Source organism: Gopherus evgoodei, chromosome 3, assembly GCF_007399415.2.
Source record: "Gopherus evgoodei ecotype Sinaloan lineage chromosome 3, rGopEvg1_v1.p, whole genome shotgun sequence".
NCBI lineage: Eukaryota > Metazoa > Chordata > Testudines > Testudinidae > Gopherus > Gopherus evgoodei.
Window position 1 is genome coordinate 102999805 of NC_044324.1, and position 17538 is coordinate 103017342.

Below are 17538 nucleotides of genomic sequence, written 5' to 3' on the forward strand. Positions count from 1 at the left end.
TGCCTACCTTCATGCCTCCAGCTTCCATCCCGGGCACATCACACGATCCATTGTCTACAGCCAAGCACTGAGGTACAACCGCATCTGCTCTAACCCCTCAGACAGAGACCAACACCTACAAAATCTCCACCAAGCATTCTCAAAACTACAATACCCGCATGAGGAAATAAGGAAACAGATCAACAGAGCCAGACGTGTACCCAGAAGCCTCCTACTGCAAGACAAACCCAAGAGAGAAACCAACAGGACTCCACTGGCCATCACATACAGCCCCCAGCTAAAACCCCTCCAACGCATCATCAAGGATCTACAACCCATCCTGGACAATGATCCCACACTTTCACAGGCCTTGGGTGGCAGGCCAATCCTTGCCCACAGACAACCTGCCAACCTGAAGCATATTCTCACCAGTAACTGCACACCACACCATAATAACTCTAGCTCAGGAACCAATCCATGCAACAAACCTCGATGCCAACTCTGCCCACATATCTACACCAGCGACACCATCACAGGACCTAACCAGATCAGCCACACCATCACTGGTTCATTCACCTGCACATCCACCAATGTAATATACGCCATCATATGCCAGCAATGCCCCTCTGCTATGTACATCGGCCAAACTGGACAGTCTCTAAGGAAAAGGATAAATGGACACAAATCAGACATTAGGAATGGCAGTATACAAAAACCTGTAGGAGAGCACTTCAACCTCCCTGGCCACACTATAGCAGACCTTAAGGTGGCCATCCTGCAGCAAAAAAACTTCAGGACCAGACTTCAAAGAGAAACTGCTGAGCTTCAGTTCATCTGCAAATTTGACACCATCAGCTCAGGATTGAACAAAGACTGTGAATGGCTTGCCAATTACAGAACCAGTTTCTCCTCTCTTGGTTTTCACACCTCAACTGCTAGAACAGGGCCTCATCCTCCCTGATTGAACTGACCTCGTTATCTCTAGCTTGCTTGCTAGCACACATATATATACCTGCCCCTGGATATTTCCATTACATGCATCTGAGGAAGTGGGTATTCACCCACGAAAGCTCATGCTCCAAAACGTCTGTTAGTCTATAAGGTGCCACAGGATTCTTTGCTGCTTTTACAGATCCAGACTAACACGGCTACCCTCTGATACTTGACATCATAAATTATGTTTCAAATTCACAGTAACAGAAGAGACACACAATATATTATTGTCCAGTGCTTCAGCCTGTAGGTTTCTAACTCCTGGCTGTGATAATTCATACAAATAAATCACATCTTATGATTCTATTTTCCACATATCCCTTCCTAACAAAACAGAAACCACATGGACAAATGCCTAGCACCTGCCAGAAGAGAGTAGCTTCTTGGAAAGTTTGAAGCAGTATGTCCTTTGGGTAAATCCTGCCAGCTCAAGTTTCTGCCATAAAGGGGAGATGGGTAAACTTGCCTGCATCACAAGAACCTTATTTTCAATCCAGTAAACAAAGATGTCTGCTTGCCACGAAGGGCTCTCTTCCTTCATATTCCCCATTTATTGAAATGGTATGTTCTGCACAAGGCAGGTTAAAACCACTGGAAATGTTTTTGACTATAATCTTTCCATGCAAAGCTACAGGTCCAAGATGGCATGAATATGTTCTCACTTTTCACAGAATGCACATGTATTCATCTTTCAACAGCTTCACAACAGCTACAAATGAGTTCAGGGTGACAAGGCTTGAATATTTTAATTCCCTTTTAGTAGGCTTCCATCAGCTTCTCACCTTACAATAAATACTGAGTCCAACTGTACACCTGCTGAGTAGCTGTGATAATGTTACGCACATCCTGCATTCTTTGATGGCTGTCTATAAAGTGACAGACTGACTTTAAATTTTCTTTGGTGGTCTATAAACTCTTACAACAGGGGAGAAATCTAGCTATGTTTGGGAACTCCTCTGTGAATCTGACAGGTATCTACATGCTGACACTACCCACAATAGCTTTGCAGATGATTTGGTTTTACTTTAGCAACAACAAAATGTAGAACTTGCTCCCTTGGATATCCATCCATCTTAGCTTATTCACCCCTGCATTGTAACATGGTATCACAGAACTTTACTTTTTCAGGCATTTGCAGCTTTAAATCATTTTGAAGTCCCTGCATTCCTTTTAAATATCATGAAATTGTTTGGCTTTTTAAAATAGTTTATCCAGTTTTCTTATATTTGTTTTACAAAACTGTTAGTCACAAATTCTTTAAAATGGTTGTGAGCACCTTAGCAAGGGGGAAGTGGTGACAAAGGAGTAACTACAGTATTATTACTGTTATCAATAGTTACTGGATGTCAAGAAGCTTGACATCTAAAATGAGTCTGATATGAGGGCTTGCTATGCTAAGTAATGAATGAGCTCAATGACTATGGCAGACAAATTTCATGTAAGTGGATGAATCGCAGAAATAATAACCCATTTGAATCTTTCTGACAACTGTTATTTTAAAAGGAATCTATTTTCCATTTTTTGGTGTTTTTACTCCCAGAAGGCACAAGCTTGTCTTTAAGAAGAGAGTTATGAACTAGAATTCACTTAATGTGTACCACCCCTTCAAAGGATTTATAAACTCATACCTGAGAGTTGACAGCTGGGATTCAGTGACCCCAGTGGAATCCCATTAAACTTATTCTATTTATTTATGTATTTATTAAGTAAACAAATCAATAAATAAAATATCATTCCTCACCCAGGAACTTTCACTGTCTTCCACCCATGCAAAATGTATTTATTTTAACAAGTAAACAGTATCAGGCTGCTGTCTGCATCTCATAACAATGCCATCCTTGGAATGTGCATGTGCATAACAAGAATGGTCAGCAGTGCTTCCCTTGTTATAGGCTTCAGGCCTGATGCACCGCAGGCTTCTTCAACAAAAGACAAACAGGAGCCACTGCTCTGCTTCTTCCAGTGGGAAAAAAGGGAAAAGCTGCCCTTGAGATCCTTGCCAGAGGGGACAGCAAAGAGGAGACACTGGTCCAGACTTCCTCCTCTTCTCCACAGGGTTGGAGAGAGAAGTGGCACAGACCACCAGTGAACTGTAAGAGAGGTGAGAAAAAATTTTTGCACTCCTGGCCGGCAGATAATAACGTTTCTCTTCCCCTTTAGGACTAGAAGCACAGGTGTGTGTGTGTGTATGTGGGGGAGGGAACTGTCTTAGCTGGTTCCAGTATGGCTTCATTAATGGAGAGAGCTATTCTGTTGGGTCTGGGAGCATGCAGAATGCCTACGAGTTTGTGCTGGGAGCAGGGGCAGTTCTACGTATTTTGCCACCCCAAGCACGGCAGGCAGGCTGCCTTCGGCGGCCTGCCTGTGGGAGGTCTCTGGTCCCGCGGATTCAGCGGCATGCCTGCGGGAGGTCCGCTGAAGCCACGGGACCAGCAGACCCTCCACAGGCATGCTGCCAAATTCAACCTGCCTGCCGCCCTTGCAGCGACTGGCAGAGCGCCCCCTGTGGATTGCCACCTCAGGCACACGCGTGGCATGCTGGTGCCTGGAGCCATCCCTGGCTGGGAGTCTTGGATCTCCTTGAAAGGAATCTAAAGTTATCCAGCAACTCTGCAGAGAAGGTCCTGGAATTTCCTGAAGTCATGGGGGGCGAGGAGGTTATATAGAAGTCACCATTTGTCTTGGGATGACAGTGTCAGTCTTGCAGGTTCTGGCGGAACCACTGGATCTGGAGCTTAATGTTCCTCCTCATCTGTCAGACCTGGAGACAGATCTGAGCATGCCCTTGGTGGGAGGGGAGACAAGAAGTGACTCCCTGGCAGATTGGATCGACTCTGTAGGAGGTACTCTTCCCAAGGCCTCCAAAATGGCCAGTTGGAGGGGTCGATAGGTGGTTGCAGGGGCCCCAATTGCATGGAGTACCAGCAGCCCTGAGTTAGATGAGGTGGAGGTTGGTTTCAAACCAGTGCAGGTCTTCTGGGTAGTGGAGAACATGTAGGGTAAGGGAAAAGTGTTTCATTGGATGGCTCAGAATCTGACAATGAGGAGAAGGCTGATTCTCATTCCAGTGGCAACACCATTGGTGCTGCTGAAGGGGTGGGGTATTCTGTGTATGGGCCGGATGATCAGCTCCTTCCAGCAGTCAATTCTCTCAGGCCTGGTCTACACTACGACTTTAGGTCGAATTTAGCAGGGTTACCTCGATTTAACCTTGGACCTGTCCACACAATGAACTCCCTTTTTTTTCTTTAAAGGGTTCTTTAAATTGATTTCTTTACTCCACCTCCGACGAGGGGATTAGCGCTGAAGTCGGCCTTGCCAGGTTGAATTTGGGGTAGTGTGGGCGCAATTTAATGGTATTGGCCCCCGAGAGCTCTCTCAGAGTGCTCCATTGCGACCGCTCTGGACAGTGCTCTCAACTTAGATACACTGGCCAGGTAGACAGGAAAAGGCCCGCGAACTTTTGAATTTCATTTCCTGTTTGGCCAGCGTGGCAAGCTGATCAGCACAGATGACCATGCAGAGCTCATCAGCATGATATGCACATTGCCAGGACACACTGTCCAGCCTGTACTTTGTGAGAAGTCTATGATGATGTCTATGTCCTCATTACTCTTGTCACCGCGCTGCTGTCACCTCCTCGCCTGGTTTTGCACAAAACAATTATCTGTCATTGTTGGATGGAGGGGCGACTGATGACATGGCTTACAGGGAATTAAAATCAACAAAAGGGGTGGCTTTGCATCAAGGAGAAACACAAACAACTGTCACACAGAATGGCCCCCTCAAGGACTGAGCTCAAAAACCTGAGTTCAGCAGGCTGTGATTTCACAAAACAAATCGAGTCAATTTCTTGTTTTGATCCACTCTATCTATCTTTTACATCTGAGGCTGGCAGCAGACGGTGCAGTACGACTGCTAGTCATCATCGTCTCCTGGGTGCTCGGCAGAAGATGCTTCATTATGATTGCTAGCCATCATCATCTCCTAGCTCTAGCCAGAAGAGGGTGCAGTACAAGTGCCAGCCATCGTCAGAGGGTGCTCGTCAGAAGATGGAAATGACCTGGCTGAGTCACTCCCATGTCTGCCCAGGCGCCCCGACCGACCTCACTGAGGTCGGCTAAAAGAGCACCCAGGAATATAACGACGATGGCTACCAATCGTAATGCACTGTCTGCTGCCAAAAGGCAATGAGCTGCTGTTGTGTAGCAACGAAGTCCCACATCTGCCAGCACCCAGGAGACGTACGGTGACGATGAGCAGAAACGGCTCCATGCTTGCCGTGGTATGGCATCTGCTCAGGTAACCCAGGAAAAAAGCCGCAAAACGATTGTCTGCCGTTGCTTTCGTGGAGCGAGTGAGAGAGGGAATAAGGGTCCTGACGACATGCACCTAGAACCACCCGCAACACTATTTTTGCCCCATCAGGCATTGGGTTCTCATCCCAGAATTCCAATGGGCGGCGGAGATTGAGGGAACTGTGGGATAGCTACCTATAGCTATCCACAGTGCAACGCTCTGGAAGTCAACGCTAGCCTCGGTACTGTGGATGCAGTCCGCCAACTTAATGCACTTAGAGCATTTTGTGTGGAGATACACACAATCAACTGTATAAAAATGATTTATAAAAAAACAACTTCTATAAATTTGACCTAATTTTGTAGCATAGACATACCCTCAGAGGTGATATTATCTCCCTGGAAACGGAGCGCCCCAATGGAGAAGGGGATTCTGGATTCAGAAGAGCGAAAATGTCTTGTGGGGATGGCCACAGATTCAGCTCTCCCCAATGTGAGAGGGGTTCTTCTTGTCCAGACCATCGGAGCCGGCAAGGATGGTGGTATCTGAAGTTGGCAGTGATTGGAATCCGTTGGTGCTGACAGATCCTGGGGTTTGGGAGGAGCTGGGGATAACTGTACTAATGGAACATTGTTCTTTCTGGTCATGCAACTGGAACTTAGTATGTCTTAAGTCCTCATAGGCTGAGTTGTGGGTTTGTTTACAGCCAAATCCAATTTCTTTGAAGTGGACTTAGAGGAAAACTCATGCTTATGAGAGTACTTCCTAGCTTCCCAACAATACCCGACCTTGGGGTCTGTGGGGGGTAATTCTCCCACACCAGAGCTGGACTTCACAGCAGGAGGCCCACTCCTTGCTGAATCAGGCTGAATCGCAGCCACTGGGAGCTGCGGGCAGCCATGCCTGAGGACAGTCAATGTAAACACTGTCTCGCAGCCCACCAACAGATTACCTTGACAGGATGCAGATTGCCCACCACTGCCTTATAATCACTTAAAATCCTATCTTTTGTAGGTAACAATCTTGTTTTGTTTTGTCTAAAACCAGTGTGCTGAAATCATAAATTGGAGCAGAAAGCTGTGTATATTCCTCTCCACACTGAGAGAGAGGGAGAATTTCACGAGCTTATGCTGTACAGTTCTCTGTGCAGCACAAGACGGTATAATTTTGGGTTTACACTCCAGAAGCGGGTGCATGCCTTAGGAACTGGGAAGTGCCTTAGCTGAGCCTTCTCATTCCCTACCTGTTTATGTGCTGGTAAAGTGCAGTGTAAATGGAACTCAGGGTGGTGGGCTCAGTAGTACCCCAGTTCCAGGTGACAAAGTTCCCACTCTTCTCAGGTACAGCTAAGGAACAATTGGAAGATACCGCATCTTACCAATGTGAGCTTCCCCAAGGCCGTACAGGCAGTGTTGGTGGTCATCACTGACATAGAAGAATCACAGGCAGGAAGCAGAGAGTTCAAATTCTGGAGTATTGGGCATAGTCCAGTAACTGAACTGGGTATGGGGATGGAAGGGGAAATGCCCCCTGGAAACTATTCTAATGCTAAACAATTAAAACTATTAAAAACTATTTACAAACTAGATTATTTTTATTTAGCAGAATGAAGCCAATGATGCAGACAATGAAAGGTCTCAATCCAGACCATGAAGTGGTGAGAAGGAACTCGAGAGGCAGTCATTCCTCCCAACACTTTATTTCCTCGGTTGGAGGCACATGGTGAGCGAGGGCACATGCATGGACCAACAGAGACTGGTTTCAAATTCCCCAGCTCCTGGCACATGGCGCATAACCCACGGTGGAATACCATAGGGACCATCACTCAAAGAAGAATTCCTCTTTTTCAAATGACAAGGAATCTGAAGAGGAGGAGAGAGAAACGGCTGGTTTTTAACCCATATTTCTTTGACTTCCCCTCAGATTATCAATACTTTTGGTGGTTTTGTTACGAAAAAACGGTCTCCTTTTTTAAGTTTATTACTACCTCCTTGCCATTACTAATGCAGTGACTGCTGGAGATCTTAAGGAAAAAAAGTTACTAGTCCATAGCTACTCTCTACAGATGAGAGGCCCTAACAGTGCAGAGCAGTAACTGCCACTGAATCCTGTTGCCATCAGCATCCAAGGCATGCTGAACAAGAGGGAGGGGGCACTGAGGTGGTTGGAAAGGTAGCTGGGGAAGAAAGGATTTCTAACCACTTTCAGGGCTACTAGAGACTTACACCATACGCTCTTTGTAAATTTGTCCTGCTATAGTTCATAAGTTTCTTTAGAAGTGGTACCTACTGCTCCTGTGTGCTCTACATGACTTCTGCTATTTTTCTGCTGGTAATAGTCTCTGGCTGAAGAACAATTTTTGTTCTCTTGCTCAGAGAGAACACCAGGTTCTCTTGCTACTAATTCTTCCTGATCTGACATTTATACGCAGTTGCATGTGGTAGCAAGAAGATGACAGAACTGGTGTCTAACTAGTAACTGACTTGCATAACTTCTAACATATTTTAATATATCAGAAAGACTAGTAAGGGCCTCACATTTAATTTGAAGAGGAAGACCTCTGAGTTAGCTAACAGGAGAATTCTGCCACATTTACGGCTTGTTCTCTACTAACGTTCAGTGTCATTCTTTGGATCTTCATTTCCGTTTCTCTTCCTTTTTCTCCACTTTTTACTTTAGCCTTGTCCTTTTTCTTTCTAGTGTTTTTTTAGCTTTTTCTTGTTCTTTGTTCTTATTGTTGGCTTTTGATAAAGTTTTCTTTCCTCTCCTCTCTGGCTTGTCTTTCCCTTGTTTTCCATATTCTTTAGGTTCAGAGTTCTTCAAGGGGCTTGCTCACAATTTTGTTTTAATTAAAACAACCACTTAGACCATCCTCTTCTCCACCACCAGTATCATTGTCAGAGGCAGCTCTAAAGTTCTAATTATGTCTTTCATTATAGCTTCATGCACACATTATGTAAAGTATGGGGTTGTGGAAAAGAAGCTCATTGTTCCTGACTTCAGTAGTCTTAAAGCTTTCCATGGAGCTAGACTTTTTTAAAATCCAGATTGGGCCCAAAATATTTGCTGGTCGGTTCTAATTTGTGCTCAATAAGGACTCTTACATTTGACCACAAGCCAGAGAAAGGGGAGAAGTGGATCTGCTATCATATTAATCCTTGTGCACCAGCTCATGGGCTGGAGAGAAGAGGACCCTGTCTAAAGTCTGCCATAACATTTGAGCAGCCTTGCAAAACGAATGTTTGCCATTTCCAATACTCACTCCACAAATATAACTTATTTTTGTTTCAACCTTAGAAACTCGTTCACATCAGTTTATGTTTTCAAAGCTAACATAATAAAAAAGGGGGATAGTGCTAGAAACTATCTTAAAAATACAAAATTGAGATTCTTATCAACTACATTTCCTAGATTGGGCAGTGGGGTGGAGAATGAAGGGGGGCACGGTGCACAGATGCAGACTGTGGTTTCCAAAAGGCAACTTCTGCTATAACCAAATCTCAGGCCAGGAAATGAAGAAAGCAGTAATCATGGCCACCTTAGTCTAATTTCCGAGTATTCACGAACTGAATAATTGTGAATGACCAAGAGGGAAAGAATTACTTGCTGAATAAATTTACAAAGAATTTCTCATCATGAATACATTTGAGTATGTTGTGATCTGCTGACAGATAACTGAACAGGCAAATTCCACATGAGAAATTATTCATTATAAATTATTCACTAAGTTCTAGTTTACTATGTGCTCAATATAAAACCTTAAAATGGTTTCTGTATATGCTTTGTCTAGATGAATCTACAACAGACTACTCACTTTGCATACATTCCACACTGATTCTCAGTGCAAGAACCAACTGTTATAAACACTGTGTATTTCACACACCACCACTCTTCTGCAAACAGAGACCCAAATCAAGAAACAGAGTACAAAAGAAATCCTGTATCTTAAACATATTGTTTTACTCCAGCTGCCAAACAAGATGATATGTTTATGTCTCATGTGTCTCCCACCTGAGATCAGCCAAAACGTTAATCTTGAGGTTTGCATAAGAAATGGATTACTAAACAGAGCTTTTCAGAATGATTGGTATACAAAGCAACAACTAAAAACAAATTCACCCACTTGGCCACAAATACTTCCAATAATATAAATCCCAGGCTATTTATAAGATTTCATTCTAAGAAAAGAATGAAAATAAACTGACATAAAATGTTTGTTTGGAATCTGAACTGTAATATATTTAGTACCTTGTCTAAAATCAGCTTTCCTAGGAGCTTCTGAAAGATAGCACCTTGGCAAGGGGTATGATGAAAACATTGACCAAGGATATGGATCAGTGCCCTAGAAAAAAGAATCAGAACAAAGTGATATTAGAAGGTAAATTAATAGTAGTTTACCCGACTCATCTACAGGTAAAATTTGCTTATTGTACAATGAATCTCCAACAGATTTGTCAGAATTATTGATACTACAATTTAATTGTATGATTTTGTATAATTAAAAGTAATATGAAATCCAATAAGTATATGAGCCAGAAGGTTTAAGCAATTTGCTCTGGTAACTATTGTTAACAATTCTGAATTTAATATTTTTTTCATTGAAAGGAAAATTATAGCTTTCAAAAGAAATACTGTATTTCCAATTTTATACATTGATCTAGTTGTCTTTTCTGTGCTGACAGTAATTTCCATCTTCTCTTTCTGAGAGTGACAGTCTGTAGAAAACCATAGCACTTAATAAAAGAACCTGCTTAACAAATACTGCACTGTGAGAATACTGATGAAAGATACAGGTATTTGATAGTGCAGATGAAATGCAAGCAGGTTAAAACCAGAGGCATATATTTGAGAGGGAAGTTCTAGCTTGGACAACGGGGCCGCGCATGGGGGACAAATTCTGTACCTGCCCAAGGCTTGCAGTTTCAGGGGGTCACGCCCCCCATTCTACTCACAAACTATGCCCATAGGTAAAAAAAAATCTGATAAAAGGAAGATGTTGCAGATAGAAATCTATTAAAGAATTAAAAAATCACTTCTAGAGTTAGAGAAACAGGTATTTATTTTAAAAAATTGATAACCTGGCATGAACATGGCATTACCTGAGCACTTAGTAGCCCATTGACACTAGAAATAACATCTTTGCTAAGCAAATCTCTTTTCTTGCAATGGAAGGTGTTAACACTCTTGATGTGCAAGCAGTTGTTGTCTCTTGATGCTAAATAATATTTATATTGTGAATAAGCAGTAGGAATACTGAAGTCCTACGACCAGCACAAGAACAATTGTTAGACGTTCCCCTCTAACCTTATTTAGTACTCTCTGAGGCAAAATCCGTTCCGCTGGTCCTCCCGTAAGACTTATCCTAACAAGAATATGGTTTCTCTCTACCGACAGACCATCAATTATAAAATTTCTGAAAAAACAAAACAAACAAACTTGATTTACCTTTGAGTGCTGCTCTCAGCAAATATTCTTAAGGATGCTACTAATTCTAGGGACAAACTATAATTATAGACCTAGATTGTGACTAGGACTACATACTTGTGTAAGGAAAAATCTATAAAATAAGATTCCAGGATTGTCACTCTAAGACTAGAATGTCTGTTGAGTCAGACTGAAGCAACAGCTACAAGCATGGTTGAGTGTTCTTTTTGTTCAGACTATCCCAAGAGTCAATCATCACTGGGATCTGCAGTTCATGTCTATTTGTTTTTTAAGTTCTCAGCCATTTTGACTTTATGAATTTTACCTACATGACAGCAAGCCATGTATCTATTCCATGCCAAGAGTCCTAGATCATTGTGATATCAGAGGTAACTCAATCAATCACCACCTTAAAGACAATTTGCATGCAACAATTTCATTAGCTGTATGAGAGAGACTGCACAGACTGTGGATTACTTGTCCCAACTGCCCCATGTAAAGCATCCATCCACACAACAAAACCAGCACTCACAATAACCCCGAACACACACAGCCTCTCATGACAGTACACATCCCTCATTTGCAACTCACACAACAAAAATCTCCCAGCTCAGCCCTCCAGAGACAAATCAACACAGCCAGCACACAGAATAACCCCAAACACACAACTCTTTTTCACCACCCAAACAAATCAACAGAAAACTACCAGCCAACACACATTCCCCAGCCCTCAGACATACTTACCATAAAACCATAAACTTGAGTAGCAAAGTCATTCTGACTTCACAGATTACATCTGTGCTACAGCATGGACTTTCAGCTACTAGTAGGGCAGTAAAAACAACTTCACATCCCTAAGTTGGCTAAAGGAACCTGGGGTCTTGGGCACATAGGAATAAGTAGGCTCTGCATGCCTACTTCTCACCCGAGGCAGATGAGAAGCAGGTGGGTGGGTCGGGATGGAGAATTTGGGGGACCCTTGGTTACACCTGCCAATTCAGTCGCTAGAGCACCTGAGCTCAAGTGGGGGGGTTAAAATTTGCTGCTGATATAGGCCAGAAGCATATTACTACTCCAGGAGCAAAACAAAGCATGGAGGGCATAGTGATTCAGAGCGTACATGCCACTCGTTGCTCAAGACTGTGCCTAAAGTCACAATCTAGCCCAAAAGAAATTTGTTTTAGAAAGGAAAAACACTTTCACTTTTCATATAAAGAGTCTGCTATAAGAACAGTGTAGAGCCATTATTTAGAAAGATAATAGGCCCAATCCTTACTTGGTATAAATCAGCGACATAAACCAGTTGAGGATCTAGGCCATATTGTTAGAGTCTCAGCTCTATACCGATCATATATGTAAACACTGTGACAAGTTCTTAATGTGCAACATACTGAGCTAAAGAACAAACTGACTTCTAATTTTAGTAATGTTTCATCACTCTGTGCTGTATGGAGCTGCTCTCTTTAAGGAGAATGTGGCCTATTTACACAAGATAATTTTACTTTGGTAATTAGCAATTAGAAGTCATAAGAGGAGGAGAGAGGGCTGAGGTTACAAAGAGGAAAATTCAATATATATTTATTTGTACATATCAGAACTTGTAGCGGGGTGGTCACCCTGCTCCAGCTAAGAAGGGGTTAAAAGCCAGCCCCTGGAGAGGGCCAGGGCTGAGAGAAAAGGCTAGGCTGATTGGGGAAACAGTCACATCTGAGGCCATGCCCCAATCAGGCCACAGCTGGCCCTATAACTGGGCTGTAAGCCAGGAGCTCTCACACACACACTTTCTCTAGCTTATGAGAGAGAAGGACCTGGCTATGTAGGAGCTGCGTAGGGTCCTTGAGGTGGGACAGTGCTGGGGAAGGGCAGAGGGAGCTGCAGAGCTCCAGCTGGATAAAACCCCAGGCTGCAGGCAAGGTGGGGATAGGGGGTTGGGGGTTCCCCAGGGAGGGGATACCCAGATTGTGAGTTACTGCAGCGGGAAGAACTCTGATGTAAAAGGGCACTGGGGTCCAGGACGGACACGGGGGCCAGCGACAGGAGAGACATCGGCCTACAGAGGGCGCTCTGGGCCTGGTGAACAGCTAATTCCCAGGACTACCAGCAGGAGGCGCTGCACAGGTGAGTCCTCACACCACCACAGATCTTTATATGGGTCCTTTAATAACACAACACATTTACATCTGAAAGTGTTGTGTCTGCTATTATTACAAGTTGCCTTTAGGATTACTGTATATTAAAGAGATTAAAGGCAACACATTTCTCTTTTTTTCAGTTTGTAATTTTGCATATTTTTTACTATTAAAGATTAAGGCCTCAATCTTGCAAACATGCATGTAAATAATTTTACATATGTTAGGAGTCTAGTTGATTTCAGTTTGAGTATTTATATGAATAAAGCTATTCAAATGTGTAAGTATTTGCTGGACTGAGTCTAAATAACATCATATTTATACTGATCATTTCTTACCCAGGTCCTTCAGAAGTTTCTATGATGTTCTCCTTCTGGGCATTTAGAAGCACTTGTGATAGTTTATATTGAGACTCTAAAAGTAGAAGTATATCTAGATCACAGCACAGCACACTTAACAACCTGTAGAAGGACACACATTGAAATAACAGCATGATTTAGGAATCTGTTAATACAGACTAAGGCAGACCAGAATAAACATGAGATCTCAAAGTAAAAAAAAAGTGCTTTAAGACATAGGCGCTGGAACTAGAAGTGCTGGGGGAGAGGCAGCACTCCCTGGTTTGAAGTGGTTTCCATCATTTGGAGGATTTACAATTTTGTTTTAATGGCTTTCATCACCCTCACTATAAAAGTTGTTCCAGTATCTATGCTTTAAGAAACTCGGACAGAACTAAGAGACAAAACATTCCTTTATATCCCTTTAGTAGCCACTCTGTTTACTAAGGGTTATGCAACTCGAGATTAGCTCCCAATAGATTTTTAATTTATACTGAACAACTGTAAAAAAACATTCACAAACACATGCTGGTCAGTTTAGTCTGCTGACTGCACCTCACAGAAAACAAGCATGATGTGAAATTAATAAAACAACCAATGCTCTGAAATGTCAAGAAATGATACAACACTAAGTTCCTAATGTAAATTCTAATTAAGTTCAGTTGAAAAAGAGTCAAGATAAAAAACACACATTTATATTCTCTACTGTAAGTACTCTATTGTTTAGTCAAATTTTATGCAAAGATCAAAGACAACAAAAGTTTTAGCATGCGAGTAAAACAATGTATCTGGGTTTTTTTTTTATGTCAGAACACTCTGGTAGGTAAAGGTAATCTCCAGAACACATGACAGCAAGTTAAGTACCATTTTATTTTATAATATCAGGCAAAATTAACAATGATAATGCTCTCTTTCTAGCTTGATGTTACCTATGGTAGAATCTGAGGTATCACCAGGATAATATATGAAGCACTGAAATTGTAAACTTTTTTGTATTTTTTGCATAAATCTGGTTACTGTAACATCACATCAAAAATTATTTAATCGGAAGTGCCCTATTTACGGAAAAATATATCACTAAAATTCTTGTTGCTGCTTTCATTCTTTTATCATAGAAGTAAAACATCATGAATAACATCTGATTAGCATTACATTTTGCATTCATATAGTATCTGCTGTAACCTAGGAAATACATATTATTTGACATTTGTATTTGTTAGTCCATGTTTTCAATATGTTTCTTTTGAAAACAGGAAAAATTCAGGAGTCATACTCCCAATAATTTAATACCTGCATATTCAAGTGATAATAACCAAGGAATGCATAACCAAAATGACTATTCTTAACTCAGATATGCTCAGTTTACATCCTGTTAAAATTGTATTTCTATTTATTTTCTTTTAACTTGTGCCTATCTATGAGATCATAGGTTCATTCTGAGCATTTTTCTAAAGGACAAAAAGAAACAGTAACATCTGGACTGCAATATTTCATGTGTTTAAAATAGCCAAGTTAGAAAAAGAAAACTTCAACTATTATAAAGATGTCAGGCTGAATTTAGTCCAGAATGGACGGTAGCTTTCACCAGCATATAACCTGACTGAGCTCCCCGATAGAGAGAACTACCAGGAGTAGAGTTTGACAGTGTACAACAGTCATAAGATCCCCACTTGTGGGCAGAAGAGAGTAACAACCCCCAAAGTGGGCAGATCTGGCCCAGGAAAGAGAATGACATTGCACTGATTCAAAACATTCCATGAGTAATCTCCACTGGGGTATTCATCCGGAACTCGGCTATGTTACACAAGATTAGCCGTTAAAAGGATCAAATTAATCAATATACTATATATAAACAATATACTTCAAGCTAACATTCCCCTCCTCTACCTCTCGAGTTTGAATCACAGGTGGTCTGGCTTAGTGGCTGGAGCAAGAGTCAGGACTAGTAGATAGCACAGGAGTCAGAACCAGGAATCAGAGCCAGAGTCCAAATACCAGAGCCAAGGGTCAAGACAGAGTCAGAACCAGTAATAGGAAACAGGGATCAGAACCGGATTACCTGAAGTCAGGGAAGGCAGAAGCAGGGCTGGTTCCAAGGCAGAAAATAAGCTGAGAGAGGACTGGAAAAAGGCTGGGTGCGGGGCAGGGTCTAGGCCACATCAGGACAGAAGCAAGACAGTAGCAGGCTTGGAATGCCACAAGCACAGGGAGGCAAAGAATCCACAAATGTGTGCTTTTAGCAGCCAGAAAGCTACTGCTCCTGCTGGGCGTAAGAACCAGACTGCTAGTTTCCTCAACCAATCAGGCACGGTGGTCCACCAGGCTGCTTAGCTTATTTGTAAACTTGTCAGGAGATGCAACACCTGCAGGGCCTTACTCCTGATAGAACGTGTAACAATTTGGGAAATATGTCTGTACAACTCATGAATTCTATGTGAGATTAACAACTCTTCCTATATATCTTTACCAAGCTGAAAACTCCATTTTGAATGTACAGCCCTTTGCCTAATCTGATTTCTGTTAGTAGCATAGTGGTTTTATATTTGATTTACTCATAAAATGTTCCCTTCAAGACAAATACTGATTTGTCAATGTATTCCAAGTATGAATGCAGATATGCTGAGGATATCAACACTTATATTTGATGTTTTATAAAGATTCATTGAACCAAAAGAAATAAGATCATATTTCTTTAGCTACTCTTGTGAAATATTTGTGCTATGAAAGTTATCTTGGATTACTTATGAGTAATCAAAGACATTTTATTGCAATGCATTCAACAGCAATGCTATATCAAAATCATTTTTTATGTACAGGTTTGCTTATTAGAAACTTGTTGGAATACCTTTGACAATTTGCTTTGAAGGTTGTCAGAAGTGTCAAAAGCAACCAAGACTACAATAACTTTGTGTATAAGAGATTGTAACTTATGAACTAAAACAAATGGCTACATCTAAAATTGTTAAGTGCAGAAGAATCTGCCTTTGAAATTTGCAAGGTGGCCACTTGGTTATCTCCTTATATTTTGATCTGCCATTGTATCTGTTTCTCTTCTGCTGACTTTTGTTGGCTGTTAGGTGTTCCAAAAGCTACCATGAGGTAAACTCACTCCTCTGACTCTCTGCTCTCAACATCTGCTCTCTTTAATTGTCACTATATAGGATGGGAGAGGAAGGAATGAACAAGGGGAATTACTAATGAGTAATTCTGTTTGTTACATCATCTTTCCTCTCAGCCTATATCACTTCTCTCTCTACTTGGAAGCATCTCTTGGTTTATTTTTTTTTCCCCTTAATTTCTCATCCCTTACTTTGCTCTGGAAATTTTTAACTAGAAAGGAATTTGGTAGATAGGTTCTTTATATACTAGTTTTGACTGATGGAGCTTTTGCCTCGTTGCTTGCTGTGGTGACCCAGCTAGGCTAGGCTATGCTAACTGTGAAAGAGACAAAGGCAAAGCCAAAAAGGAATAATTTTAAATGGTTAAAACTTTATAAGGGAAACCCCAAAAATTGTATCAGGAGCATCAATAATATTGAATATTACCAAAGACTTACTACTTATAATAATAAACTGTAGGTTACCAACTCATTAACCTTTGTGAGCTTGTACATGCGGTGTAGGTAGTGCCAAATGCATTGCTAGTAACAAGAACAAGAGAGATTACTTAAAAATATACTGTGTCCCTTCAAAGAATAAACTTTTCCTCTCCTTGGCTGTAGGTCCAGCTCTGCTCTTGCTGTCCTGTTCTTTGTTTCTCTTTGACTTCAGTGTTCCCATGGCTTAATCTCTTTGAATCAAGTTTATCCACAAGTGGGGTTTCTTCACCTAGTGGGCCCTCACTTGTCCATTAGACACCTTTGAACTGTACTCCTTCAATAAATGTTCAAACGGTCACTCTCTCTACTCATTTACTGTAGGTCATTTGTGGGTGGGCTTCTCATTTACTGTTGGATCTGTTTTCATCTAATGCAGCTTTTTGATCAATTCCCTTTTTCACCTATTATATTTCCTTTCAGATTTTTCACTTTAGACACTCTCCCCAATATATCTGTAGATTTTATTTCCCCCTACAGCCTTTCTCTAATAGTGCCTTCTCACATACCTACATCTATTTTTTCTACTTTTCCTAATCTGAAACCTTTCCTATTTTCCTTCCTTCCTCCTTCTCACTTCCCACTATTTTTAGTCTCCTGTTCTTTTATTTTATCGCCTCCTCTCCTACCCAGACACCAGTGCTCATGCTACCTCAGCGTCTACATTCTTCTCCTTGTAACAGATTTTATTCCAACTGCCCATTCAGGTGGATTTCAAGCACCCTCCCCAGCTTGAGCTGTCCTCTCATTGGCTCAAGATAGCATTCTGTGATGCTGCATC

The 17538-nt window shown here is 41.7% G+C and overlaps 1 protein-coding gene across 1 annotated transcript in view; it reads right to left on the minus strand.

Annotated features, from left to right (window-relative positions):
• The window catches only part of TBC1D32 (TBC1 domain family member 32), a 164245-nt gene that overhangs the window by 70863 nt on the left and 75844 nt on the right, over nucleotides 1-17538 (minus strand). Inside the window, 3 exon segments of the mRNA XM_030556208.1 lie at nucleotides 9520-9613; nucleotides 10576-10684; nucleotides 13163-13285. Coding sequence (XP_030412068.1) covers nucleotides 9520-9613; nucleotides 10576-10684; nucleotides 13163-13285 — 326 coding nt within the window.